A 27,523-nucleotide genomic window follows, 5' to 3' on the forward strand; every position below is an offset into this window, starting at 1 on the left:
GGTGTTACATGAAGACGAGGAGGATTCTGTTTTCGTTGTTATTGTGGGGAGGGGATGTGAGGGATGTGTTGCGGGACATGAGAGAGACACACGATCGAGGGCGTTTCAACCACTGTGGAGGGGAAGTTGCGGTCCTTGAAAAACAACGACATCTGGGATGACCGGGAGTGGAAAGCCTCATCTCAAGAGCAGATGCAGCGGAGGTGAAGGAATTGGGAATAGGGGCCTTTTTTTCAGGAAGTTGGTTGACAGGAGGTGTACTCTAGATAGCTGTGGGAGTCGGTCCATTTTGGAATCCAAGTTTCCAAACAATTAATTAATCAAGAACCTTCATCACAATAATGCTGCCTGACTCTTTTGGCAAATATCTAAAATATGTGCTTTCTGGCTATCATTCAACAGTCTGGTTATTGTTTATTTACTTAATCTAAATCCTTCATGATTTTAAACAGTTATTTCAAATCCTTGTTATCTTACTTGCTCCAAGAACAGTCTGCTTCTCTAGTTTATCAAACATACAGCAGACTAATTTCTCGTCACTGAAACCATTCCAATAAATCTCTTCTGTACCCTTTCAAAAGCATGAAAAACAGAACTGAATACAATGCTCCATATGCAGACTAATTACAATTTTACAGTGCTCGAAGATACTCTCAATGTATCCAAGGCTTCTACCTCTTTTGCATTCAAATTATTTTTCAGCATCCTTTTGTACAGGTTAAACTTCAGCATAGGGGAGCACCAAGCACGTTGTCTCTCTTTTTCTGTCTCAACTGATTCCAGCTATAAAACTAAATATGAAAGTCAAATCAAAGCTGATTGCCAGTTTCATCCAGTCGATACCACATTGTATAAACGGCAAATACGCAAGAGTTTTCTTGACAAATCCAACAAGATTTCAGTCCACGTGTTTGTTATTTTTCAGTAGATTCAGATTTCTAACTTTCCACATCCTTTGGTTTTTCTGTAATGAAAGTGCCTGCACGTAAACCTGTTTCTCAACCAACCAACGTAACTCAAACTTATAATTTACATGTAGTTAAAGTAGTCACTTTGTCACAGCAGTGAAACCATGAATAATCATTTGTAGACTTCCATCCTCTGATTTTAATACCTTGGCCTTTCAGGGGTTGAACTGAACTCAAAAAAGAAATAGCATGGATTTGTTTTTTAATTCATTCACGGGATGAGGGCATCGCTGACTAGGCAGCGTTTATTGCTTGACCCTAATTGACCAGATAGCAGTTAAGAGTCAACCACATTGCTGTGGGTCTGGAGTCACATGCAGGACAGACATGATAAGGATGGCAGTTTCTTCCCCTAAAGGACATTAGTGAACCAGGTGAGTTTTTCCAACAATTGACAGTTCATGGTCATTATTGGATTATTAATTCCAGATATTTATTGCATTCAAATTCCACCATCTGCCATGGCAGGATTCGAAGCTAGATCCCCAGAACATTATCTGGGTCTCTGGATTAACCGTCCAGCGATAACACCACTCGGCCATTCTTTCCTCCCCCCCACCCTGATGCTTAAATACAGTTGCAATAATGTCCGACCTCAAGGTGATCCAAGCTTCATGAAATCAATAAACAAGAATCAATCCTTTCTGAAATTAATATTTTTATTAAGCATGACTTAAATGAATCAACTGCATCTTCTATTTAGACCTTTATGAAAAGTTCATGTGCTGGAGATAAAAATCACCTGCAACCGTCCAGTCTAAAAATGAGGAATTCAGACATTGGAATACACAAAGCAGTTATATTTCAGGCAACCAGTTTTGGCAAAGCAGGAGAAAATGGATATGCGACTAGAATGATCTAGAGAAATCTTTTGCTTTCTCAGCCTCCAAAAACAGAGTATCCAATGATAAAACAAACTGAAGAGAAACATTCAAACATCTGCAATATCAGGCCATCCTTTTACAGCCATGGTCTCAGTTTTGAGTCAATCATTCCAAGAATTTCAAGACACATTCTTCTACATTCCTTTTTGTACTGGACATGATCGCTATCACTCATGAAAATCATGGAACTGCCTCTTCAGGTGTTCTTGGTGAACTAGTTAATCACATTTGACCTGAATGAGGTATAACTAAGTGCTTAAAAAAATTAACTCTTTGCTGTGGCCAATCAAGGACGTTGAAAAGAGAGTAGGTGATTTACCCCTTCTCACCAGGTGGAACAAATTACAAAATATTGCAGAGTTTTTGCTTTCTACAGAATACCATTCCAGAGTAACCTGAGCACAATTTATCCAGAACAACATGTCCTGCCTAATGACAAAATTACTATTAACGGATTCTGACATAATCTACAATCAGACATATCATTCGAGCAGTTGAGTATGCTTCTATGACTTGGAAGTAGTGACATGAAAGACAATTATGATGCTCTGAGGGATGATTTGAGCTGTAATACAGAAATGTTTTCACAGTCAAACTTTGTTAAGTGTCATGCAAGGCTCAGGATTCACAGCAACAAGTGGAAAAATGATTACAGTTTAATTCATACTATTCTATGTCTTCAAATTCCACAATGATGTCCGTTGAAGTCATTATCAGGATAATACCATTACAGTATTTTAACAATTTTTACATGACTGTCATTTACTTTTCATTCAAAGTGAGGCAAGTTAAAATTATTGCCTCAAGTCGACCTACAATGCCGTTCGGGAGGTTTTTCTAGGATTTTGACACCACACTGAATAAATGGCAATATCTTTCCAATGGGGACCAGCTTGGAGTGAACTTGCAAGTTGTGGTGTTCCCGTTTACCTGTTTCTTATCTTTCTAGTCAAGGGGTTGGAAGGTGCTGTCTAAGGTGCCTTGGCAAATTTCTGCAGTGCATCTTGTGGATGGCACACATTGCTGCTATTCAGTCAGTAGTAGAGGGGGTGAATGTTTGTGGATTACGTGCCGATCAAACTGGTTGCTTTGTCAGAGATGGTGTCAAGCTTCTTGAATACTGCTGGAGGTGTACTCATCCAGGCAAATGGGGAATACTTGATCATACTCTCAATTTGAGCCTTGAAGAGGACGATGGACAGACTTTGTAGAGTCAAAAGGTGAGTTACTCACTGCAGAATTCCTAACTTCTAACCTGTTGTTACAGCCAAAGTATTTGTATGGTTAATCCAGTTCAGTTTTTGATCAACGACAACCTTCCCAGGGCATTGATAGTACAGGGATTCATGCAGTGAATGCTCTTTTAAAGGTACACAACTGTGTAAGAATGAAGATGCCAGGCGGTTGCTGGACTAATCGGAGAGACAGTTTTGCCACCAGCCCAAGCTATTTGTAAAGAGGAATCTGCAGAGGTCAGCAAGAGCCGTATTACCAAGTGGTTTCTAGTGCGTTAGTCAATACCACATGGCCTAATCAGTTTCATTCCTTCCCCCCACCGCCCTTCTAACGGATGATAGAGCTGAATTACTTGCTAAGCCATTTCAGATGGCAGCTTAGAGTCAACCATATTTCTGTGGATCTGGAATCACATCTAAGTCAGACCAAGTAAGGATGGAAATTTCCTTCCCTAAAACAGTGATTAGTGAACCCGATGGGTTTTTACAACGGTCAATGACTTCATGGCCAAGATTATTGACGGGATTCGAACTCAGGTTTCAACAATATTGCCCAAGTCTCTGGATTTATAGTTTAGCAATACCACCAAATGGGCAAATGCCTCCCCACATTTCCTTGATATTTTCCAATTAACCTGTTCAGAGATATTATTACATACCCCTGGAGCAGGTGGGACTAGAACCTGCACCACCTGATTCAGAGGTAGAGATGCTACCACTTTAGTACCATAGTCAGCAAAGCTCAGAAGTGCTTAAATGTTGTGAAGCAATTTGGGGCATCATCAGGTCATGAAAGCAAACTCTTTTCTACCACAGACAACTACACTTGCATAAAATAGTGACACCCACTCATGCATGTACGAATTATGTGCATTTTTGAGAAAGAAGTTAAATGTGGAAACAGGTCTGCTTGCGTACAAGAGCAGGAAGTTGGCATGCTCAAGTTGCCTTGCTGTGACTTGAAGTATAGGTCAATAAAGTATTCTGTACATGTCAAATGACACTCTTGAAAGAGCAGTAGCAGCCAGATACACAAAAGAGTCAACCTAATGAACCAACTGTGGGTTACACAACAGAATCAACCCAAATTGTGTTTCCGTCTCCCACATGAAACTGTCAAACAGAAAAATCAGCAATCCATCTCACCTTGTACAGAAATTCCCATTGGGCAATGGAAATCTAGTTAAAATAAGAACTAAAGCCTAACAGTTTTCACATGATTTGTCAAAAGATGGGCATACCAAGAACACTTGTTCAGGATCATCTTTAAAGCTAGCAGAGCAGTAATCAACTTAAAATATTGTTCCATGAGGCAGGTATCTGAAAACAAATATTATACCAAGCGAAATTGCACTTCTTAAAGCTATAGTATACATTTAACTCTGCTCCTTTGTAGTTTGAAATAGAAGTTTTCCAGTTGACCAAAGCTATCCTCACACAAAAGTAGAAATGTGTTTCACATTCCAATAGTGCAATATTTAAAGTTGAGCAGTGGGGGGAGGTTTACTTTGAGTGCATAAAACATACAAGCAGTTACTAATTTTGCTGCTTTAGGAAGCATTTAATTCAATGCATTGCCTTCAACTGAGAAACAATCAATCATTCAGGTTCAAACTCATCAATGGATCTGGAGATATCCATGTGAAAATAGTCCAACAAAATAGCTACACATTAAACTAAACAATCCATTGCAGTGCCAAAACTAAGACGCAGGTTGGCATCACTCCTCTTCAATAGTAGAGTGGGAAAAAAGGAAAAATAATAAAGGCATTTAAAATCATGAGGGATGCTGACAGAGTAGATATGGATAAACTATTCCATCGTGAAAGAATCAAGAACACGAGCACAAATTTAAAGAAATAAAAGCAGCAAAATTGAAAACATGAGGAAAAATGAGCAAGTGGTTAATGTCCAAAAACACATTGAGAAAGTCTGTGGTAGATGCAGGTTCAATGGAACAATTCAAAGTTGAGCTTTTATCAAATCTCTAAACTGTTCAGAGAGCTGGTGGTTGGCATCCTTCTGCACTGTAGCAATTCTATGATTCTGAATCCCAGAAGTCATATTACACCCTTCGTATAGGCCATCATCAGAAAAACCCTGGAGCTATGCTGCGTGCCTATACTACAGCTAAGATATCAAGAAATAAAAGTTGAATTTTTATGCAGTGAATGATGGGCAGGTCTCCTGTCAGTTGTTTTCAAAATTAAGATGGACATGATGAGGGCAGTCTGAAAAATGACGAAGAACTTAGATTAGCATTTTAAGCTTGGAATTCTAAATTTGCTCATTCAGTTTAGCAATGATTTGTATGTCCATGTACAACACTGCACATTTTACGATACAATAGTTACAATTCAATTAAATAAAATTACACCCTAAGCATTGTTCCTGTATATGGCATGGTAAGTTGGAAAAAAATTACATTTGCACATGGCTAGTGTCAAGAGAAAGGCAAAGTTTATAATTTTTTGGAAAATACCTTGGATAAAATTGCTGAAACTAACAATCTGAGCAGAACACAGACTAAATTGCCACAAGCGACATACAATAAATGTTTAGGACTGAATAGTTGATTAAAAGCCTTCATTTAAAGGAATTAATAATAGCATAGGATTGGCCATGCTAAATTGCCCATAGTGTTCAGGGGTGTGGGTCTGGGTGGGATGCTCCAAGGTTTGGTGCGCACTTGTTGGGCCAAAGGGCCTGTTTCCACACTGTAGGAAATCTAAAATAACCTCAGAAGTATGCAAGTAACAGTGAATGGAAAGGGTAATATAGGAAATAGAACATATTTGGATTTTCAGAAGATAAGAGACTTGTGAACAAGATTAGGCCATACAGCGCATATGAAATAAGCAACAGGAGCCAGAGAAGACCACATCACCCACTTCAGCTGCTCCACCATTCAGTATGATCATGGCAATCTTTGGCTTCAACCTACAGTTCCACTTACCCATCCATTCTCCATAACTTTTGGTTCTCTGCAACACACAAAATCTATCTATATCAACCTTAAATACATCTCATGACCATGGAGACACAACCTTAAGAAATCCAAAAAAATCCTCATCTCATACTAAATTATCAATCCCTTGCCTTGAGAACATGTTCTAGATTTCTCAGGTAAGGATAACAATTCAACTGTCACACTGTCAAACTCCATGAAGACAGGAGATAAGAGGCAGAACGGATGGCAAGATGTTATAGTTAACTACCCAAGACAGGCAAAGAGGACAAGATTTTGTTCATGGAAATCAGTACAGGGATCACAGCTGTCCTCACTAATGCAATATAACAAATGGAAGATTTATCCAATTTAGGGAAGTCAGTCTACACAGCACATCCTGCTTATCAATTTTCACCCCATCCACTGGGAACAGGGAATTCAGGGGAAACATTACTCAGCGGTCAGAATTCTGAACAAGGAGTTGAGGCAAAACAACTCAGATGCATGTTAAAGGGAAACTAGATAAGCACATAGGTTATGCTGAGTGTGTCATGAAATAGTGTGGGAGCAGGCTCAAGAGGAACATGAATGCTGGCATAGATCAGTTGGGCCAAGCATTCTGTTGCTGTGCATTGTACACACTATGCAACTTGATATACTGGTTAACAACATTTAAATTCCTCGATATGGTTGAAAATGTTATTTGATATCTTAAATTCAGACATTTTCATCTATTTGTGTAAGATGACAATATAAATAATTTTAAAATATGCATCAAGAAAACCTTAGTCTTTTCCAGTTGAGGATTAGTGTACCCAGCCTGCATGAAAATTAAGATAACAAAGTGTGGAGCTGGATGAACACAGCAGGCCAAGCAGCAGCATCTCAGGAGCACAAAAGCTGACGTTTCAGGCCTAGATCCTTCAGAGAGCTCTGAATTCTGTGTTCATCCAGCTCCACACTTTGTTATCTTGGATTCTCCAGCATCTGCAGTTCCCATTATCACTGCATGAAAATTTGGTTATTTTAAAATAACCAGAGGTGATGAAAGGTGCAGGTCAATATTAGGAAAGTGTGAAGCCATTTATTTTGGTAGGAACAAAGAGACAAAATAAATTATAGGGTGCCAACTGAAAAGGTGGCACTTGAGCTAAAGGCATATTTGTGCCTTATTCAATAAATGGCAAAACAGATGGAGACAGCAGTTAATAAGGAATTAACATCCTGGAACCCCCTTTCAAACATGACTGTGGATATTCTCACACCCAAAGAACTGCAGCAGTTCAAAGAGGTACAGTGGGGAACATACACAGCCCAAATGCCAGAAAGCTTGATTGAAAACAACTCTGCTGCTGATGGCCCACACCACGTCATGGATGTCACTGTTGAGTAATTTGACCTGTTGAATATTTATTCAAATGGTAAAATAGTCATGCCATATTACACGGAGGAAGGTATCCTCAATGTGTAGTGTGGATTTTGTCTTCACAGGGACAGTGCAATGGTCACTTTGACCATTCTGTCATGGACAGATATATCTGAAGTAGATAGATTGGGGAGAATGAGATTAAGTGGGTTTTTCCTTCATCACCTCCCACAGGCCTAATCTAGCAATTATTCATAGTACATCCAGCTGGAACAGTAGTTGACGACAAAGCCATACTCAGTGATTGGAGACTCCCAGAGTCTTTGTGCCCTTGCCAACCTCACTGGCTCTTCTAATTGGTATTCAAGGTGGAGGAGGATCATTTGATTAGCTGAAAGAGGAATGCTTCCTTGCCCGTATTTGACCCAATACCATGAGGTTACCTAGAGTACAGAGGCAATGTTGAAGATTCTTGGCACAAAACCCCCCAACTTCATACCATGGTACCATCACCACTGCCCAGATAGGATGTAATGTGTGATGGAGATGCAAAACCACAAGACCCTAAGAAACAAGGACACGAGTAGACTGTTCAGCCCCTCAAGCCTGCTCCGCCATTCAGGAGGATCATGGCTGATCCAATATTCCTTACTTTCATGTCATTTCCCCATAACTCTTGAATATACTACAGATAAAGAATTTAGCTCAATCTTAAATATACACAAACTCTGCAGCAAATAGTTCCAGAACTGAAATGGATCATTGGTCTTGAAACATTAACTCAGCTTTTTCTCCACAGATGCTATCAGACATGCTGAGTTTCTCTAGCAATTTCTGGTTTTATACCATTAGTGCTGTGAGCTAGCTTTCATTGCTCTGTGCACAAATACCGACAAATCCCTTTGATTTGCAGATTTATGTTATTTAAATAGGGCAAAACTGCAATGTTCTCCCTTCCAAAATCAACTTCATATTTTTCTATATTATATTCTATTTCTACATTATACTACAATCAATATCACCCTGGAAACTGCTTATCTCCTTCTCACAATTTGCCTGTCGGTCTGCAAATTTGATCACCGTGCATTCACTTCCTCCCTCCATGCCACTAATATGTATTGCAAACAGTTGAGGTGCCTCCACCCACCCCCGTACAATCCCATTGGTTACAGATCACAACCTTAAAAAGAAGATCTTATCTCCAATGATAACAAAGTGTGAAGCTGGATGAACACAGCAGGCCAAGCAGCATCTCAGGAGCACAAAAACTGACGTTTTGGGCCTAGACCCTTCATCAGAGAGGGGGATGGGGAGAGGGAACTGGAATAAATAGGGAGAGAGGGGGAGGCAGACCGAAGCTAGAGAGAAAAGAAGATAGGTGGAGAGGAGAGTATAGGTAAGTAGCCTCCCCCCTCTCCCTATTTATTCCAGAACCCTCTCCCCATCCCCCTCTCTGAACAAGAGTCTAGGCCTGAAACGTCAGCTTTTGTGCTCCTGAGATGCTGCTTGGCCTGCTGTGTTCACCCAGCTCCATACTTTACCTTGGATTCTCCAGCATCTGCAGTTCCCATGATCTCTGATACAATCTTATCTCCACTTGCTGTTCCCTGTCCATTAGCCAATTCTTTACCCATACAAAACATTATCTCCCAACACCATCGGCTCTTATCTTATGAATTTTGTGACGCACCCTGTTGAACACCTTCAGGAAATCCAAATACTTCACAGCTACTGGTTTCCCTCGGCACACTCTGGTTGAGACTCTCAAAAAGCTCTAATAAATTAGGCAGACAAGTTCTTCATCATTAAGCCACGCTAACTCTGCTTGATTATGATTTTCTAAATGTGTGCCATTACTTTCTTAATAAATGCTTCAAGTATTATTCCAACTGTAGATGTCACATTGATCTGCCTATAATTCCCCACTTTATGTCTCACTCCCAATTTTAATAGAGGTGTCACAGTGAGTTTTCCAATCCTCCTATACATTTCTAGAATCCAAAGAATTTTGGGAAATTACAACCTGTATATTCACTATCTGTGCAGCTACTTCTTTTAGGATCCCAGGATGCAAGCCATCAGGACCAGGGAACTTATCTACCTCTTAGCCTCACTAGTTGGTCTAATATTATTTCTCTGCAGATGGTGGTGGTGGTTAATCATGTCAGGGAGCTATGTTCACTTTAGCCTCTCTCTTCCTTTTAATATATTTATCAGTTTTTATATTCTTGCTAGTGCACCCTCATTCTTTACATTCTCTTTGTTGTCTTTAGTCCTCCCATTCCTGGATTTTGAATTTAATCTCAGTTTTCAGGGCTATCACTGACCTTTTCCTCCTCATAAGCTTTTTCTCTCAACTTTACAGTTTCCTAATTTCCTCATATTGTCTTGGATGATGTCTGTTAGGTAGGATGCCGTGAGAATGGACAGCTGTCCCTGATGTTGATAACGACTCACAGAGTCAACAAACCTGGGCATGCAATTGTGGCTCCCAGTGGTTAGGTTGATGCCAGCCTCTGACCTTTAATATTATTCAAATACATTCAGGGATAAAGTTTATGTTAAACAAGCTCAATTCTTGAAAGCAATAAGAATGATTCATTGATAATCAAAATCAATTTATAACAGTTCCACCAGACGACTCAGTATTTAAATAATTTCCCTCTGAACCAGCTGAAGAGGCCTTTTCATCAATTCAGAGAGCAGTTATCAAGTTTAGTTATCACCTTTCCTGGTGAAATATAATCTGAAAGTACCAAACACCTTTGTTACAATGGCTACCTCTTCTGAGAGCTTATCTTTCTGACAGAAATGCACAATGGCAAGTTTTTTTTAAAAAAAAGAAAAAACCTTTCCCTTATTCTCAGAAGTTACTACAGAAATTGCTTCTTCAAAATTTGCTACATTGAATCACCTTGAAGATTTTAGAAAGCAAAGATACTAGACTATTGATTGTGTTAAAATCATAATGCAAGGGAACCTCAAATTGGAGAGGGTATAATCTTCAATTGTCATAAGTAGTCTTGCAAAGAAACTTGGTGATTGCATGAAAATCAAAGTCCTGGGAAAATAATTCAAAATTACAAAAAGTGTCAATCCACACAGTTGTAGCTACCCGAGTCACTTGGAGCAATTCCTGATTGACAAATCTCATTGATCCTGGCAATCTCAATGCATTGATGGATATGATAAGATAATATTTCCTCATTGACACCTCTTAAGACTGTTTGTAATTGAAATTAATCTCCTTGAAAGCAGCAGTTGCTGGATTATACCCACTCACTGCACTACTAAATCTCAAACCAGAACCTGCCCTACATCATTCTCTCCCATTTGACCTTGCACTAGTGTACAAGAGGCCTGCCATGTTTTCCAAACAAAATATCAGCCATTTTCTAGACTTATTAAAAGTGTGCACATTTTAAATAAGAAAAACACCTCTTTTCTGGAGGACAGGAAGCTTTAACATAGGTATCTAGTATTAATATTTCCTAAACCAAATTACTAAACACTCAAGTAAAACAAGAAAGCATGGATGCTGCAAATCTGAAACAAACAAGCTGCTGGCGAAACTAAGCAGATCTGATGTTGAGTCCAGTGACCGTCCTTCAGTGACCTGTTCTCATAAAGGGTCACCTCAACAAGACATTAATTCCACTTTCTCTCCAAGATGATGCAGATCTGCTGAGTTTGTCAAGCAATTTCTCTTTTGAACGAAATTGATTAGTTTGCTTTCTCTGACTACAATGGCCCTTGTTACTTTCAAGGTGTACAAGCCAGGCTGACGATTGACTTATATGGAGGTTTTCATTATATAGAGATGTATCTGGAGTCTCAATCAATCATGAAAAACACATGAAAAAGGGATTTTGTACCCCAGAGCCAGGAGGCCCCATGTTCAATTCCACCTTTTCCAGAGATGTATAATAACATCTCTGAACATGCTGATTAGAAAGAATCGAAAAAACACATGGAATGGAAACAATGCATGAAACTTCCGAAAACGAGGGGATTAAAGGATGGGTCAGCAAGTTTGCAGACGACACAAAGGTTGGAGGTGTTGTTGACAGTATAGAGGGCTGTTGTAGGCTGCAGCGGGACATTGACAGGGTGCAGAGATGGGCTGAGAGGTGCCAGATGGAGTTCAACCTGGATAAATGCGAGGTGATGCATTTTGGAAGGTCGAATTTGAAAGCCGAGTACAGGATTAAGGATAGGATTCTTGGCAGTGTGGAGGAACAGAGGGATCTTGGTGTGCAGATACATAGATCCCTTAAAATGGCCACCCAAGTGGACAGGGTTGTTAAGAAAGCATATGGTGTTTTGGCTTTCATTAACAGGGGGATTGAGTTTAAGAGTTGTGAGATCTTGTTGCAGCTCTATAAAACTTTGGTTAGACCGCACTTGGAATACTGCGTCCAGTTCTGGTCGGCCTATTATAGGAAAGATGTGGATGCTTTGGAGACGGTTCAGAGGAGGTTTACCAGGATGCTGCCTGGCCTGGAGGGCTTATCTTATGAAGAGAGGTTGACTGAGCTCGGACTTTTTTCATTGGAGAAAAAGAGGAGGAGAGGGGACCTAATTGAGGTAGACAAGAGGCATAGATAGAGTTGATAGACAGAGACTATTTCCCAGGGCAGAAATGGCTAACACGAGGGGTCATAGTTTTAAGCTGGTTGGAGGAAAGTACAGAGGGGATGTCAGAGGCAGGTTCTTTACACAGAGAGTTGTGAGAGCATGGAATGCGTTGGCAGCAGCAGTTGTGGAAGCAAGGTCATTGGGGACATTTAAGAGACTGCTGGACACGCATATGGTCACAGAAATTTGAGGGTGCATACATGAGGATCAATGGTCGGCACAACATCGTGGGCTGAAGGGCCTGTTCTGTGCTGTACTGTTCTATGTTCTAAGCAATATCGACTTTCAGAGGTCAAATTCAATTCTGACATGTGACTTCGATGGCTATTCATTTCACGTCTAACTCCATGAATGTCAACTTCATAAATATATTTCATACTCAGGCATACTTTAAAATAACACCAAAATACAAAAAATTCAAATCAGAAATTCAAGTTTGCTTTTCACCCATTGAACATATCACAATATTGAATGGATAAATCCCCCAGCAGGTCAATGATTACAAATAGCTGAAATTCATTGACTTTAGTGCCATTTTGGGTGACTTAGCTGTGCTACTTCAACCCTAGGTATTTATGCCCTTTGTTATTAAAACTTTATTGTTGGTATACAGGATTATTACAATTGCAAACTAATTCATTTCACAAAAAAACTGGAAATGAGACAATCAAATCAGTGACATCATGCATCAGGCCACACTATTCTGTACTAATACTGTAAAACCAGGACTATTACTGATCATGACATGTTTGGCAGAAATACTGGAGGGCAGGGGCATCGCGGAGAGATAATCACATGCAAAATTGCATATCTATTTGACTCGTTAAACTGCATGTCAAGCATACTACATACAAGCTTTTAACAATTAAAAAAACTGAAAATCAAGGGAGCCCAGTGATCCCTAGGTCGGGCTTTCTTGACTGTACCAAAAGGACCAGATTTCTCTGACACCTGTTTCATGATCCCTGAAAAGTTCTTCTGAAGGGAGCACAAGTTACCGTTACAAACCAACACTGTTTAATAAAAATAGGAAGGGAGGTCAAAATAGAACAAGTTAGATGGAACTGTTCTCCTTCAATAGGGATTAAATTTAACATCAGTTAGACTAATCAATTATCATGAGATGAAATGCAACTGAAAATCGCCAAGCACATTAAACAGAAATCGCACACCGTGTCGCCATTTTGTGACTTCAATCGAGAAAAGGGGAGTTTTAGTTCTACACGAGCCGAGGGAGAAGGGGGCTGACGAGAGGGGTCATTTCGGTTAAAGTGGGGGAATATCTTTCTACCGCAAAAGAAAGTAAAAGAAAACAAAAAATGATGAGAGCTGCACATGGGTGGGAGCTGAGGGGGAGGAGGAGACAGAGAAGAGGGAGCTGTGTATTTGAAAGAAAGTGAGAGAGGCCGCGGAATGTGCGCGATGATAAACACGTACCTGTACTGCGCAGCACCACCATGGGCAAATCCAAAGTAGTTACTGGTAGCCATTTTGGCATCTTCGCCTAGCCGGCCGGGCACTGAGCACCACGCGAAGCGCCCAAACAAACAAGAGGGAGAAGGGAGAGACCAGTAAAACATTATCATAGGTCACACTGTTCAGCTTTAGTAAACAAGAGAAAAAAAACCTCTCTAACTTTAGCATTCTCCGAGGGCCGCGAACAACAACACCTTTTTTTTAAACTCTCAATCCAAGAAAATAATAAAAAGGGTGCATTTTTAAAAACAAAACTAGCCAATTCCACTTACCGTACGTGAAAGAAACTACTGGGCATATAGGAATCATGGGGGTTTCTTTGAGCCACCAACCGCGACCTTTCACCTTCTAGTGTTGGAACCTGTGGAGGGAGACGTCACTGTAAAGACGGGAGAAGCGCACTGCGCATGCGGCACCGGGGCCCGCGCGCTGCCTGCTGGAGGATGTAGTCTTTTGCTTCTCACTGCACAACAACAACTTGTATTTCCATATTTAAAACAAACAATACGAGGCAAAGCCGACGAAATACGGGGGATTGGGGGAGGTGGTCTGATGCACTTTGTTCTCACGCAAACGAGCCACGCGCATAGGAATTATCGACAAAATAAAAATTTCGTAAATAAAAATTCAAACCTTATATCCAGTTCAGAGAGAGAAGGAAGGAGGGCTGGTGCGAGACTCAGATCCCCATTCGATGTGCTGAACCGTCTGATTCCCTTCCTCCACCACAGATTTGGGAATATCAATTTACGGGGTTTTTTCTACACAAAAATAAAGATCCGCTTGTTTCTGTACGTCTTTCTATAAGAACAGAAACATTTAACAACTGATAGATTCATTTCAAACGATCTGCAATCAGCTTCAACGTTCTTCTATCGCATGTCGCCTGGGCTGCCAATGATCTGACCTTGGCAAGGCTGCAAATCGAACAATCTTAATCCAGCCTTGTCAAGTGTAATGCAGAAGGCTCACGCGTTTACAGCTCTTCTTACACCCTTACGCGAAGATGACCGTACTGTGTCCCAGTTTCGCTGGCAGCATTACACATACTGCACCAATAAATAATTTTGCAGCAGTCCAGCAAACTATGTTTCCTTACACGGAGTTACCAGATGTCCGTGGAGGTCTATTCTGAAAGGGGAAGCACTGCGTAAAATGTGTACAACACGACGACACCAGCACGATATTCATTGGTCTTATTATTGGCAATACCAACAGAAGAGTCATGAACTGCATGTACACTACAAGGATGTTGGTTGTGAGAAATTAAACTGACCTATTGCTAATTGTATAAAGTAGACTTGTAAGCTGGGGCTACAGTAAGAGTAAATTAAAGTAAGGAGAAAACGTGTTGAAGAAACCTGAGGGCCTAAAATACCAACAAATCCCCTGAAACTGAAAGCTAACACCCTTATATTCTAAAACATCTCACTGCAGAGCTTGTGGATACTCAAAAATGATTTTCCAAAATTCCCTGGATTCTGGAATGGCCCCAGCAGAATTAAAGTTAGCAATAACATCATAAGGAAGAAGAAAGAAAATAGGATTAACCTGATAGCTGTTGGGAAAATTATGGAATCTATAATTAATGTGATACACATACTGATCATACAAAGTCAACATAATATTATGAAAGTGAAATCATATTTGACAAATTTACCAGAATTTTTAAAGTTATATTCGGTACAACCAGTGGATACTTGGATTTCAAATGTTGGCACAGCACATAACCATTGGAGTATGCATTGCTTCCAGCTGGTTCTTGATATTGACTGGTATTTTGAGTGCTGGAAATAAGATAGAGCATCTACTCACCATTCTGGGCTCCCTCTTATTGAAGATGGGGATATTTTTGGAGCCCAATGGTATCAATGTGGACTTCACCAGCTTCAAAATCTGCCCTTCCCCAACTGCATCCCAAAACCAGCCCAACACATCCCCACCTCCCTAACCTGTTCTTCCTCTCACCTAAGGTAACAAAGTGTAAAGCTGAATGAACTGAGCAGGCCAAGCAGCATCTCAGGAGCACAAAAGCTGATGTTTCAGGCCTAGACCCTTCATCAGAGAGGGGGATGGGGAGAGGGTTCTGGAATAAATAGGGAGAGAGGGGGAGGCGGACTGAAGATGGAGAGGAAAGAAGATAGGTGGAGAGGAGAGTATAGGTGGGGAGGTAAGGAGGGGATAGGTCAGTCCAGGGAAGACGGACAGGTCAAGGAGGCGGGATGAGGTTAGTAGAAAGGAAATGGAGGTGCGGCTTGAGGTGGGAGGAAGGGATGGGTGAGAGGAAGAACAGATTAGGGAGGCACGGACAGGCTGGGCTGGTTTTGGGATGCAGTGTGGGGAGGTGACGAGCTGGGCTGGTTGTGTGATGCAGTGGGGGGAGGGGACAAGCTGGCCTGGTTGTGTGATGCAGTGAGGGGAGGGGACAAACTGGGCAGGTTTTGGGATGCAGTGGGGAAAGGGGAGATTTTGAAGCTGGTGAAGTCCACATTGATACCACTGGGGGGGCAGGGTTCCCAAGAGGAATATGAATTGCTGTTCCTGCAACCTTCGGGTGGCATCATTGTGGCACTGCAGGAGGCCCATGATGGACATGTCGTCTGAGGATTGGGAGGGGGAATTAAAATGGTTCGTGACTGGGAGGTGCAGTTGTTTATTGCAAACCGAGCAGAGGTGTTCTGCAAAGCGGTCCCCAAGCCTCTGCTTGGTTTCCCCAATGTAGAGGAAGCCACACCAGGTACAATGGATACAGTATTCTACATTGGCAGATGTGCAGGTGAACATCTGCTTAATATGGAAAGTCATCTTGGGGCCTGGGAGGGGGGTGAGGGCGTGACCTTTCCCCTCCCTACCTCCCCACTTATTCTCTCCTCTCCACCTTTCCTTTTTTCTCTCCATCTTCAGTCCGCCCTCCCCCTCTCTCCCTACTTATTCCAGAACCCTCTTCCCATCCCCCTCTCTGATGAAGGGTCTAGGTCCGAAACGTCAGCTTTTGTGCTCCTGAGATGCTGCTTGGCCTGCTGTGTTCATCCAGCTTCACACTTTGTTATCTTGGATTCTCCAGCATCTGCAGTTCCCATTATCACTTCCTCTCACCTATCCCCTTCTCCCACCTCAAGCCGCACCTCCATTTCCCACCTACTGACCTCATCCCACCTCCTTGACCTATCCATCCTCCCCGGACTGACCTATCCCCTCCCTACCTCCCCACCTGTACTCTCCTCTCCACCTATCTTCTCCTCTATCCATCTTCGGTCCGCCTCCCCCTCTCTCCCTATTTATTTCAAAACCCTCTCCCCATCCCCCTCTCTGATGAAGGGTCTAGGTCCGAAACGTCAGCTTTTGTGCTCCTGAGATGCTGCTTGGCCTGCTGTGTTCATCCAGCTCCACACTTTGTTATCACCTATTACATGTATTGTTCTGGCAAACCTTCTTCGAATCTGTCATGTGGGAATATTTTAAAGGCCGTGTGCTGTGTTCTTCTTCAAACTGCTTCCAATGCAGTTATGTCCTTCCTTAAGTGTGCCCAATACTGTGCACAGTACTGCAGATATGATCTCACCAGTGCCCTGAACAACTGGAGCCTAACCTCCCTATTTGTGTCAGACACAAAAACAGAAATTGCTGGAAAAGCTCAACAGGCTCAGAAGAGGTCACCGGACCCAAAATATTAACTATGAGTTTTCTTCACAGATCAGACCTGCTGAACTTTACCAGCAATTTCTGTTTTTGTGTCTGACACAAATAGGGAGGTTAGGCTCCAGTTGTTCAGGGCACTGGTGAGATCACATCTGGAGTACTGTGCACCGTGAATAAAAACCGAAAGAACTGCAGATACTGTAAATCAGAACCAAAAACAGAAATTGCTGGTAAAGCTCAGCAGGTCTGGTAGCATCTGTGAAGAAAACTCATAGTTAATATTTTGGGTCCGGTGACCTCTTCTGAGCCTGTTGAGCTTTTCCAGCAATTTCTGTTTTTGGTTCTGATTTACAGTATCTGCAGTTCTTTCGGTTTTTATTCACTCCCTATTTTTGCATTCCGTTCTCCTTGTAACAAATTATAGTGCTCTATAAGCTTTACAAATTACATCCAGTACCTACATTCCAGTTTTTTGCAATTCATGCATTGAGTCACCTTTATCCTTCTGTATCTCAGAGCTCTGCAATTTCTCAACACTTAAATCAGAGGCTTCTATCTCTGCCCTTTATGCTAAAATGAATAATTTCAAATGTTGTATCAGTGATAATGGGAACTGCGGACGCTGGAGAATCCAAGATAATAAAGTGTGAAGCTGGATGAACACAGCAGGCCAAGCAGCATCTCAGGAGCACAAAAGCTGACGTTTCGGGCCTAGACCCTTCATGACAGGTCTAGGCCCGAAACGTCAGCTTTTGTGCTCCTGAGATGCTGCTTGGCCTGCTGTGTTCATCCAGCTTCACACTTTATTAGCTTAATTTCAAATGTTCCCATATTATAATCCATTTCCCAGATTTTGTTGCCTCCTTTTGTCTTCATAACAATTTACTTTCTTCCCAATTTTTTGTGTCATCAGCTAATTTAATGATATACCTTTCATCCCTCCATTAGAGTCCTTTATATAAAATGTAACTAGTTGCAGACCAAGCATAATCCCTGTGGTACTTATTATTTCTTGCCAACCTGAAAAAGACACATTTCTGCCTATTTTTTGCTTCCTGTCAGCCTACCAATCCATTATCCAAGCCAACCAGATACCTTACATTGTTTCAGAGATAGTAAAACTGCAGATGCTGGAGAATCTGAGATATCAAGGAGTAGAGCTGGATGAACACAGCAGGCCAAGCAACATCAGAGGAGCAGGAAGGCTGACGTTTCAGACCGAGCCCCTTCTTCAGAAAATTTTCTAGGTCCGAAACGTCAGCCTTCCTGCTCCTCTGATGCTGCTTGTCCTGCTGTGTTCATCCAGCTCTACACCTTGTTATCTAAGCTACCTTACATCTTGAGGTTTTATTTTCTGCAATAATCTTTGATGTTGTATCTTAACAGATGTTTTCTTGATGTCTAAGTACTGTATATCCAACAGTTCCTCTTTATCCACAGCACAAGTTGCTTCATCAAAGAACTCTGATAGAATGGTTAAGCATGATTTCCCTTTCACAAAGCCATATTGATGCTGCCTGAGTACCTTAAACATATCTAAGTGCCCTTCTATATCTTCTTTAACAATAGCTTCTAACATTTTCCTTATGACATATGTCAAGCTAACTAGCCTGTAGTTTCCAGATTTATACCTCCATCCCCTTGAAATAAAGGAGACACATTTGTTACCTTACAACCTAATGGGATTTCCTTTAATTTCAGAATCACAGCATTGTTACAATGCAGAGGGAGGCCACTCAGCCTATTATGCTTGTACTGGCTCTTCAGATGAATATCATTACTGAATGCCAATCTCCTCCCTTTTCCCCATAACAATGCACACAATTTCTAACCAAATAATCATCCAATGCCCTCTTAAATGCCTCACTCGAACCTGCCTCCACACATTTCAAGATAATGATTTCCATACTCTAACAACAAAAAGATTTTTCTCACATTACTCTTGCTTCTTTTGCAAATCACTTTAAGTAGATGCCATCTCATTTGTGTTCCTTTTATGGGTGGGAACAACTTCTCCATATCTACTATATCCAAACTGCTCATCATTTTGGTCACCTCTGTCAAATCTTCTCTCAGCCTTCTTCTCTCCAAGGAAAAAGTCCCAACCTCCTCATTGCTGAAATTTCTCATTTCTGGAACTATTCTCATAAATCGTTTCTGCATTTTCTCCAGCACATTTACATTTTTCCTATAACGTGGCACCCACAGCTGTATGCAATACTCCAAATGAGGTTTATTAAGTGTCTGATACAAGTTCAACATCACCTCCTCGATCTTGTATCCCATGCCCCTGTTAATAAAGTTGAGGACATTGTATGTTTATTAACTGCTGTTTCCACCTGTCCTGCCCCCTTCAATACATATATACGCCCAGGTCCTTCTGCTCCCTCACCTCCTTTGGAGTTGTATTACCAAAATGCATCTTTCACTGACTTGTCTGTGTTGGATTCAAACTTATATGCCATATATCTGCCCAGCACAACAACTTGATTTGATTTGATTTGATTTATTGTTGTCACGTGTATCGAGATACAGTGAAAAGTATTGTTTTGTGTGCTAACCAACAAATCATAACTTACATAAGTACATCAGGGTAATAGAACAGAGTGCAGAATAAACTGTTACAGCTACACAAAGGGTGCAGAGGAGGATCAACTCGAATATATGAGAGGTCAGTTCATAAGTCTGAAAATGGCAGAGAAGAAGCTGCTCTTAAACTCGTTGGTATGTATTTTCAAATGTTCATATCTTCTGCCTGATGGAAGAGGTTGGAAAAGATTTTGTTGTTTATGTTGGCTACTTTTCCAAGACAGTGGGAAGTGTAGACAGGGTCAATGGAAGGAAGGCTAATTTTCATGATGGACTGGGCTGTTGTCACAACTCTCTGTAATTTCTTGGGGTCTTGGACAATGCAGTCACCATACCAAGTTATGACGCACCCCTGGTTAGGATGCTGTCACGGGAATTATAAACAATTGGTAAGAATGATTGTGGACATGCTAAATTTCCTTCGCCTTCTGAGGATGTAGAGGCATTGGTGTGCTTTCATGAGTGTAGTGTCAATGTGGATGGACCAGGACAGATAGTTGGTGATATTTGCTCCTAGGAAGTTGAAGCTGTTGACCACCTCCACCTCGGCACCATTGATAGAGACAGGGGTGTGCCTCCACTCCGTTTTCTGAAGTTGCTGAACAGTTCTTTCATTTTGCTGTCATGAGGGTGAGATTATTATCTTTACATCATGACACTACTAACACCTCCGCAATAAACAACTGCACCTCCCAGTCGTGAACCATTTTAACTCCGCCTCCCTTTCCTCAGACGACATGTCCATCTTGGGCCTCCTGCAGTGCCACAATGATGCCACCCGAAGGCTGCAAGAACAGCAAATCATTCCGCTTGGGAACCCTGCAGCCCAATGGTATCAAAGTGGACTTCACCAGCTTCAAAATCTCCCCCTCCCCCACTGCACCACACAACCAGCCCAGCTCTTCCCCTCCCCCCACTGCATCCCAAAACCAGCCCAGCCTGTCTCTGCCTCCTTAACCTGTTCTTCCTCTCACCAATCCCTTCCTCCCACCTCAAGCCGCACCTCCATTTCCTACCCACTACCTCATCCCACCTCCTTGACCTGTCCGTCTTCCCTGGACTGACCTATCACCTCCCTACCTCCCCACCTATACTCTCCTCTCCACCTATCTTCTTTTCTCTCCATCTTCGGTCCGCCTCCCCCTCTCTCCCTATTTATTTCAGAACCCTCTCCGCATCCTCCTCTCTGATGAAGGGTTTAGGCCCGAAACATCAGTTTTTGTGCTCCTGAGATGCTGCTTGGCCTGCTGTGTTCATTCAGCTTCACACTTTGTTATCTCTTTCCTGCACTCTGTTTCATTGTTGTTTAAGATCCAACTCACTACAGTGGTGTCATCAGCAAATTTGTAAATGGAGTTAAAGCTGAATTTGGCCACAGGATCGTGAGTGTATAAGGAGTAGAGTAAGGGGCTGAGTTTGCAGTCTAACGGAGAACTGGTGTTGAAGATTACTATACAGGAGGTAATAATGCTTATCCTCACTGATTGCAGTCTGTGGGTCAGGAAGTCAAGGATCCAGTTGTAGAGGTGGAGTAAAGTCCTAGTCATTTGTTAATGTCATTTGCCAATGTTACTTCATAGATCGGTAGATAACTGACAAAGAATGACAGGCTTTCAAACATATTCTCACTTTGGGAACTGAAAGGTTAAGAAAAATAAAATCCTCTGATAGTTGTGATAATGGCTCCAAAGAGACCGTAAATATTGTTCAGATTTTAGAAGATCAACTTAAATTTCGAGTCCATTTGAGGATACACTGGATTGAATTCTTGTCACACTGACAACAGTCAGATGTACTGATTGACCAAATCCAAACTCCAAGAGAAGGTGATGCTCTATGGTTATTATTCCTAGACTATTAATCCAGAGACCTAGGTATTGTTCTGGTAGTACACCATAGTAGATGATGGAATTTGAATTCAATACAAAAGTTGGAATTAAGAGTTTAATGATGATCATGAAATGGTTGCTGTAAAAATTCATCTGGTTCAGCAATGTCATTCAGGGATAGAAACTGCTATCCTAACCTAGTCTGTCCTATATATGACTCCAGACCTACAACAATGGAGAGACTGGTCATGGCCCAGAATTTCATCTCCAGAGTGTTTGTTCGTCTAAATTTCATCCACGGCATTCTTCACATCCACATGGGGTGGTATGTAAACTGCTGTGAGCATGGCAGAGGTGAACTTGTGTGGCAGATAGGAGGGACGGAATCTTTCTGTGAAGTATCCTAGGTCCGGGAGAAGTGGCTCACTGGTATTGTCATGTCTGAGCACCAGGAGGTGTTGATCAGGAAGCATACCCCTCCATCCTTTGACTTAGTCCAGGATGCTGTGTGGTCCTTGTGATGTATGGAGAACCCTTCAATTTGCAAGGCACAATCAGGTATGGCAGGAGTGAGAGAGATAATGGGAACTGCAGATGCTGGAGAATCCAAGATAATAAAATGTGAGGCTGGATGAACACAGCAGGCCAAGCAGCATCTCAGGAGCACAAAAGCTGACGTTTCGGGCCTAGACCCTTCATCAGAGAGGGGGATGGGGTGAGGGTTCTGGAATAAATGGGGAGGGAGGGGGAGGCGGAGGCGGACCGAAGATGGAGAGAAAAGAAGATAGGTGGAGAGAGTATAGGTGGGGAGGTAGGGAGGGGATAGGTCAGTCCAGGGAAGACGGACAGGTCAAGGAGGTGGGATGAGGTTAGTAGGTAGATGGGGGTGCAGCTTGGGGTGGGAGGAAGGGATGGGTGAGAGGAAGAACAGGTTAGGGAGGCAGAGACAGTGAGGAGGAGTGGGGTGAGGCAGGAATGAGTCATGTCTCTGTGAAGAGAGCACACACCAGTCTCTCAGTTCCCTCTGGAAGGTAAGTCTAGGTCTGAGTTCATCCATTTTGTTTTTGATAGCCTGGACATTTGCCAGGATTACGCTGAGGAGAGGGGACTTTAAACCACATTGTTTCAGCCTCATCTGCAGGCCAGTGCATATTCCCTGTTTCCCCAAGGATGCATTCTCAGCCCCCTACTGTACTCCCAGTACACCTAAGTCTGTGTAGCTAAATTCTGAATGAACGCCATCTACAATGCCGACACTACCGTGGTAGGACAGATATCTAACAACAATGAGTCAGAATACAGAAAGGAGATAGTGGGCTTGGTGACCTGACATAATGATAACAACCTCTCTCTCAATGTCAACAAAAACCAAAGAACTGATCATTGACTTCAGAAAGAAAGGAGGAGAACATGCCCCCATCTACATCAATGGAGCAGAGGCTGACAAGGTTCAGAGCGTCAAGTTCCTAGGAGTGATAACAACTGACAACCTGTCCTGGGCTTCCCATGTAGATGCGATGGTCAAAAAGGCACAACAACGCCTCTTCTTCCTCAGGCACGAATATAGTGCATCTCAAGATATCTGTAAGCACAGAATTCTGCTTGTGAAACGCACGCAGTGACCAACTATGTGGAATGCAAATCATTGTTAGAAGTAATCATCACCATGTCACTGATCATTACAAATTGATTTTAGTCATCTCTTTGAAGCAGAAAAGATCACGGGCAATCATTAAAGTGCCACCTGTGGGCCACAATTCACAAAGACAGTCCAAGGTTTCAGAGACTCTACAAGGCATGGTATTGATTTCTTCTCGTCTTGAACTATAAGTATTTGACAACAGGGTCTTATATGCATAGCTGTTTTTCTTAGATGATAAAGGAGTGTGGGGTAGGGGAGAAATTTTCAAAAATTCTACTGCACTTACAAACTCTGAATGCATTGTGCCACAAACCATTGGAATAAGTTCCACCATGTCAATGTGGTATGTACAGGCAAGATAATATTAGAAGTAAGAGCAGAAGTAGGCAATTCAGCCTGCCCTGCCATTCAATACAATTATGGCTAATCTCATCTCAGCCTCAGATCCACTTTCCTGGCTGTTCCCACAACTTTTCAAACTAAATCTAATTAAAAGTCTATTTATCTCCTCCTTAAACTTATTCAAAGTCCTAGCATCCACAGCACTCTGGGATAATGAATTCCAGAGATTGACAACCATTTTGGACAAATAATTTCTCCTCTTCTCTGTTTTAATCTGCTGCCCCTTGTCCTAAAACTTATGATCTATTTTATAGATTGTCCCACGAAAGAAACATTCACTCCATGCTTTGTTGATTCCTGTAGTATCTTATATATCTCTTTTAGATCTTGTCTCATTCTAAACTCTAAAGAGTTTATGCTTAAACTGCTCGATATATCTTGATAAGACAAACCCCTCACTTCTGGAATCAGTCTAGGGAATCTTCTCTGAACTTCTTGCAACAAAACCACATTCCTCCTCAAGTAAGGGAACCAGAGCTATGCACAATACTCCAGGTGTGGTCTCATGAAAGCCTTGTACAGTTGCAACAACACTTCTCTACTTGTATACGCTGTTCCTTTAGCAATAAATGCTTGGCCTGCTGTGTTCATCCAGCTCCACACTTTGTTGTCTTGGATTCTCCAACATCTGCAGTTTCCATTATCTCTGATCACTCTTTGCATTCCAAGTTTCTTTCTACCTAGATAAAAAGTTGCCTTTCTATTGTCTTGATGAAAATAGATGACCTCACACGTATCCACACTAAACTCTATTTGCCAAATTTTGGCCCATTCACCTAACCTATTCATATCCATTTACCAATTACTCATTCTTTTTATGACAATTTATTTTCCCAGCTATTTTAATGTCATTTGCAACTTTGCCTGTGGTACTTTCAATCCTTGCATCCAAGGCATTAATATAGTTTGTAAATAGTCGTGGCCCGAGTTGCTGTTGTGAATCTTGTGTATGGTAAACAATGCTTCACTGTGTACTGTTAGTGAAGGGAACAAATGTTAAGGTGATGAACAGGGTGACAACTTAGTGTGCTATTTTATTCTGGATGGTGTTGAGCCTCTTAGGTGCTGTTGAGTGTTTTCCATTACAATCTGACTGGTGCCTTGTAGATGCTAGCCAAGCTCTACAGACTTATATCGTTGCAGAACTTTTCATCAGTGGGAGATAGCAGGCAAGATAACATTGGAATGCAAGAAGCTTCTACAGTTTTGGTTACCATTCAGCGTCATAAATATTTAAGCAGAGCTCTAAGTCTGACATAGCAAGTGGCGTACACGTTAAAATAGATTGTAAATGATATGAGCAAGGACGAGAGTTGAGGCAAATGACAAATGATGAGAGTTGAGGCAGGTGATGGTCTTATATGATTTTCTTTCTATCAGAAAAAAGTAATTCTTTTCTGTGTGAGGCCGTTGGGAGGTTACACTTCCCAAGCAATGATATTGTGTTTCTTTTATTTTAAAAAAATTGTCTTTGGAATATGTTACTTGGCTACTGATTAAATTAAATTATTTAATAAAAGATGAAATAGTGTCAGGTACTAGGTATACAATGAGCATTCCATCTTTTAAATAATTAATGTCTGGGAGAGGACTGTAATCTAATCAAACGGTCCAAGTAGTTGATAAACTCCAAATACAAAGCTAGAGTGATTTATACTTGTCGTCTAAATCTGAGCAGTGACAATCAGTTGAAATTGCCCCAACAAAGGGGTGTCTGTGGCCTAATGATATTATTCTGTGTAACATTCTGTGGACCTGGGTTCAAATCTTGTTGTGGCAGACGGTGGAATTTGAATTCAAGAAGGGGGGGAAGATCTGCAATTAAGATGCTAATGATGACCATGATTCCATTGTTGATTGTCAGTGAAAAACCCATCTGGTTCACTAATGTCCTTTAGGGAAGGAAACTGCCATCTTTCCCTGGTCTGAACTGTTTGCGACTCCAGACCCACAGCAATGTGGGTTAACTCTTAGTCATCCTTTGAAATGGGCAATGAATACTGACATGTTCACTCTTGCCCTCATCCCATAAAATAATTTTTAAGAACTATATCTTTTTGTAAGTGTCATTCTTTCTTATCAATGGTTTTTGTTTTGTTTTATGCTGACATGGTATGCATTCTAATGGGATACAATCATTTGATGAGAATTAAATGGGAAATAATTATTTGCAAATAAACGAAACAAATTTGCAGTTGATAAACAAATTGTCCAAGGGGAATTTATTTGGAAAGAAGGTGTTACGTGAAATCATTTATTTGGTGGAACTATTTTATTCCTATTGCGATTGTGTTGCTGTTGGTGTGGTAATAACACAGTTTGTTTCCTTTTAAAAGTTATAATTTTCTTCAAATATCTTGGAAATGCTTTAATTTAACATGGTTGTAGGTTTGCAGTCATCTTCTAATAAATTATCCGTCTTGTGTTATTAATAAATTATCCGTCTTGTGTTATGGACATTAAAAGGCAGTTTAGAGTGGGGCCATCAATTATGAGCTTTTCCTTTTTTGTGACTTCTACGCATCTCTAACATTGATCACTGGACAATAATCAGCAGCAGATACACAGGTTAATTCTTTTTCTAAACCCTTGTATGCTAAATCCCCGTTAACACTCTGGCTAAACTCATGTTGCTCAGGACTGACTGTGAATCAACTTTGGGCTTCCTGGCCTGCTGTGTTCAGAGATTCACAGAATTAACATTATTTATGAATGCTCAATTCAGAGAAAATGCCTTCCTCCTCAATGGTAATTCATAGATATCGGGAAGGGGCTGGACAGGATTCCATCAACAAATGAAATTTTAAAAATGACGTAAAAATCTGTAAAACTATAGATAGTTCAGCTAGGTGGGTTCAAAGACTCTACCTTGAAATATGTCGAGATCTCCTGGTCTCAGGATTATTCATCTCATTGTCTTATTGGAATTTCTGCAGTGCGAATAAATGGCTGCCATATTTGCATGCTTAAAATAACTGCTGTCTTTTTAAGTTGTTCATTGTATGTCAACTGCTTTGGGTGCTACATTCATGCAAGAGTCTGATCTCTATTGATGTTGTCATAACCTCTACTCTTTAGCCTTCACTGACCTTATTACAGTTTGTGGAGAGGCAAAGAGAAAAGCACAAAACTCCATCTTTTTAAAAAAACGTAGGTTAGAGAGAAAAGAATGTGGAGAAAACCTCTGAGTGGAAACAGATTGGAAAAAACATATTTTAGCTTCTTTTTCCACTACCCTGATGAAGCAGCATTTTCACAGATATGCTATTTGTTTAATATAGTTTTCTTTCTTTTAAGAATTGTTTTCACTGCCCGCTTGCACAGTTACAAAATTGGGGCAAAGCAAACCTGTCCGTTAACCCCCACTACTGGTGAGCTTTTTTTTCATGGTTACTTGGAGATGTAGCTTGGTCACTGCAAAGATGTCAAGAAGACAGTGATTGGAACAGCTGCATCAGTGCTGACCTTGGGTTAAAAGAGACAGGCTGTGACTTGGGAGAGGAATGCAGTTTGTTGCTTTTTGCCAAATTAAGAGGATCTTTTGGCACAAGGCAGGTATGAATCTAATTTACAACTTAAAAATTGATAATACTGTTACAACATTGTTAACAGCAAAATTTATTTATGATTGAATCTATTTGTTTACAGTGACTGAACAAATTGAATCCCTTTTGTCTCTTGCAGGAAATTCTGGAATTTTTATTGCTCTTCAGATGAATATGTTCTGAAATTCCATTAATTCCTTTATGAACACAGTATGGCTTTGCAGAAATGAACAAGTGTGATGACTTACCTAACATGTACAAATGGTTCTGTGAGGTCTGGGATTCCAAGTTAAAATTGTGCAGCTTCAAATGGTTTCGTGTAGTTGCTTGCCAATGAAGTTTTGAAGGCTACCCCAATCA

The 27,523-nt window shown here is 41.2% G+C and overlaps 1 protein-coding gene across 6 annotated transcripts in view; it reads right to left on the minus strand.

Annotated features, from left to right (window-relative positions):
- The window catches only part of zfr (zinc finger RNA binding protein), a 93,365-nt gene extending 77,856 nt beyond the window's left edge, over positions 1-15,509 (minus strand). For 2 of the 6 annotated variants that reach the window (XM_048528050.2, XM_048528059.2), the window contains exons 1-3: positions 14,151-14,660; positions 13,790-13,878; positions 13,479-13,560 (exon numbers count right to left, since the gene is read on the minus strand). In XM_048528050.2, coding sequence (XP_048384007.2) covers positions 13,479-13,560; positions 13,790-13,826 — 119 coding nt within the window. In that variant the 5' untranslated portion in view covers positions 13,827-13,878; positions 14,151-14,660. Of the gene's footprint in view, positions 1-13,478; positions 13,561-13,789; positions 13,879-14,150; positions 14,706-15,332; positions 15,440-15,485 lie in introns of those variants that run through there. The other 4 variants (XM_059649085.1, XM_059649083.1, XM_048528043.2 and 1 more) reach the window with 4 other exon arrangements.
- Positions 15,510-27,523: the final 12,014 nt, after the last annotated feature.

This window comes from Stegostoma tigrinum, chromosome 1 (genome assembly GCF_030684315.1).
Source record: "Stegostoma tigrinum isolate sSteTig4 chromosome 1, sSteTig4.hap1, whole genome shotgun sequence".
NCBI classification, from domain to species: Eukaryota; Metazoa; Chordata; class Chondrichthyes; order Orectolobiformes; family Stegostomatidae; genus Stegostoma; species Stegostoma tigrinum.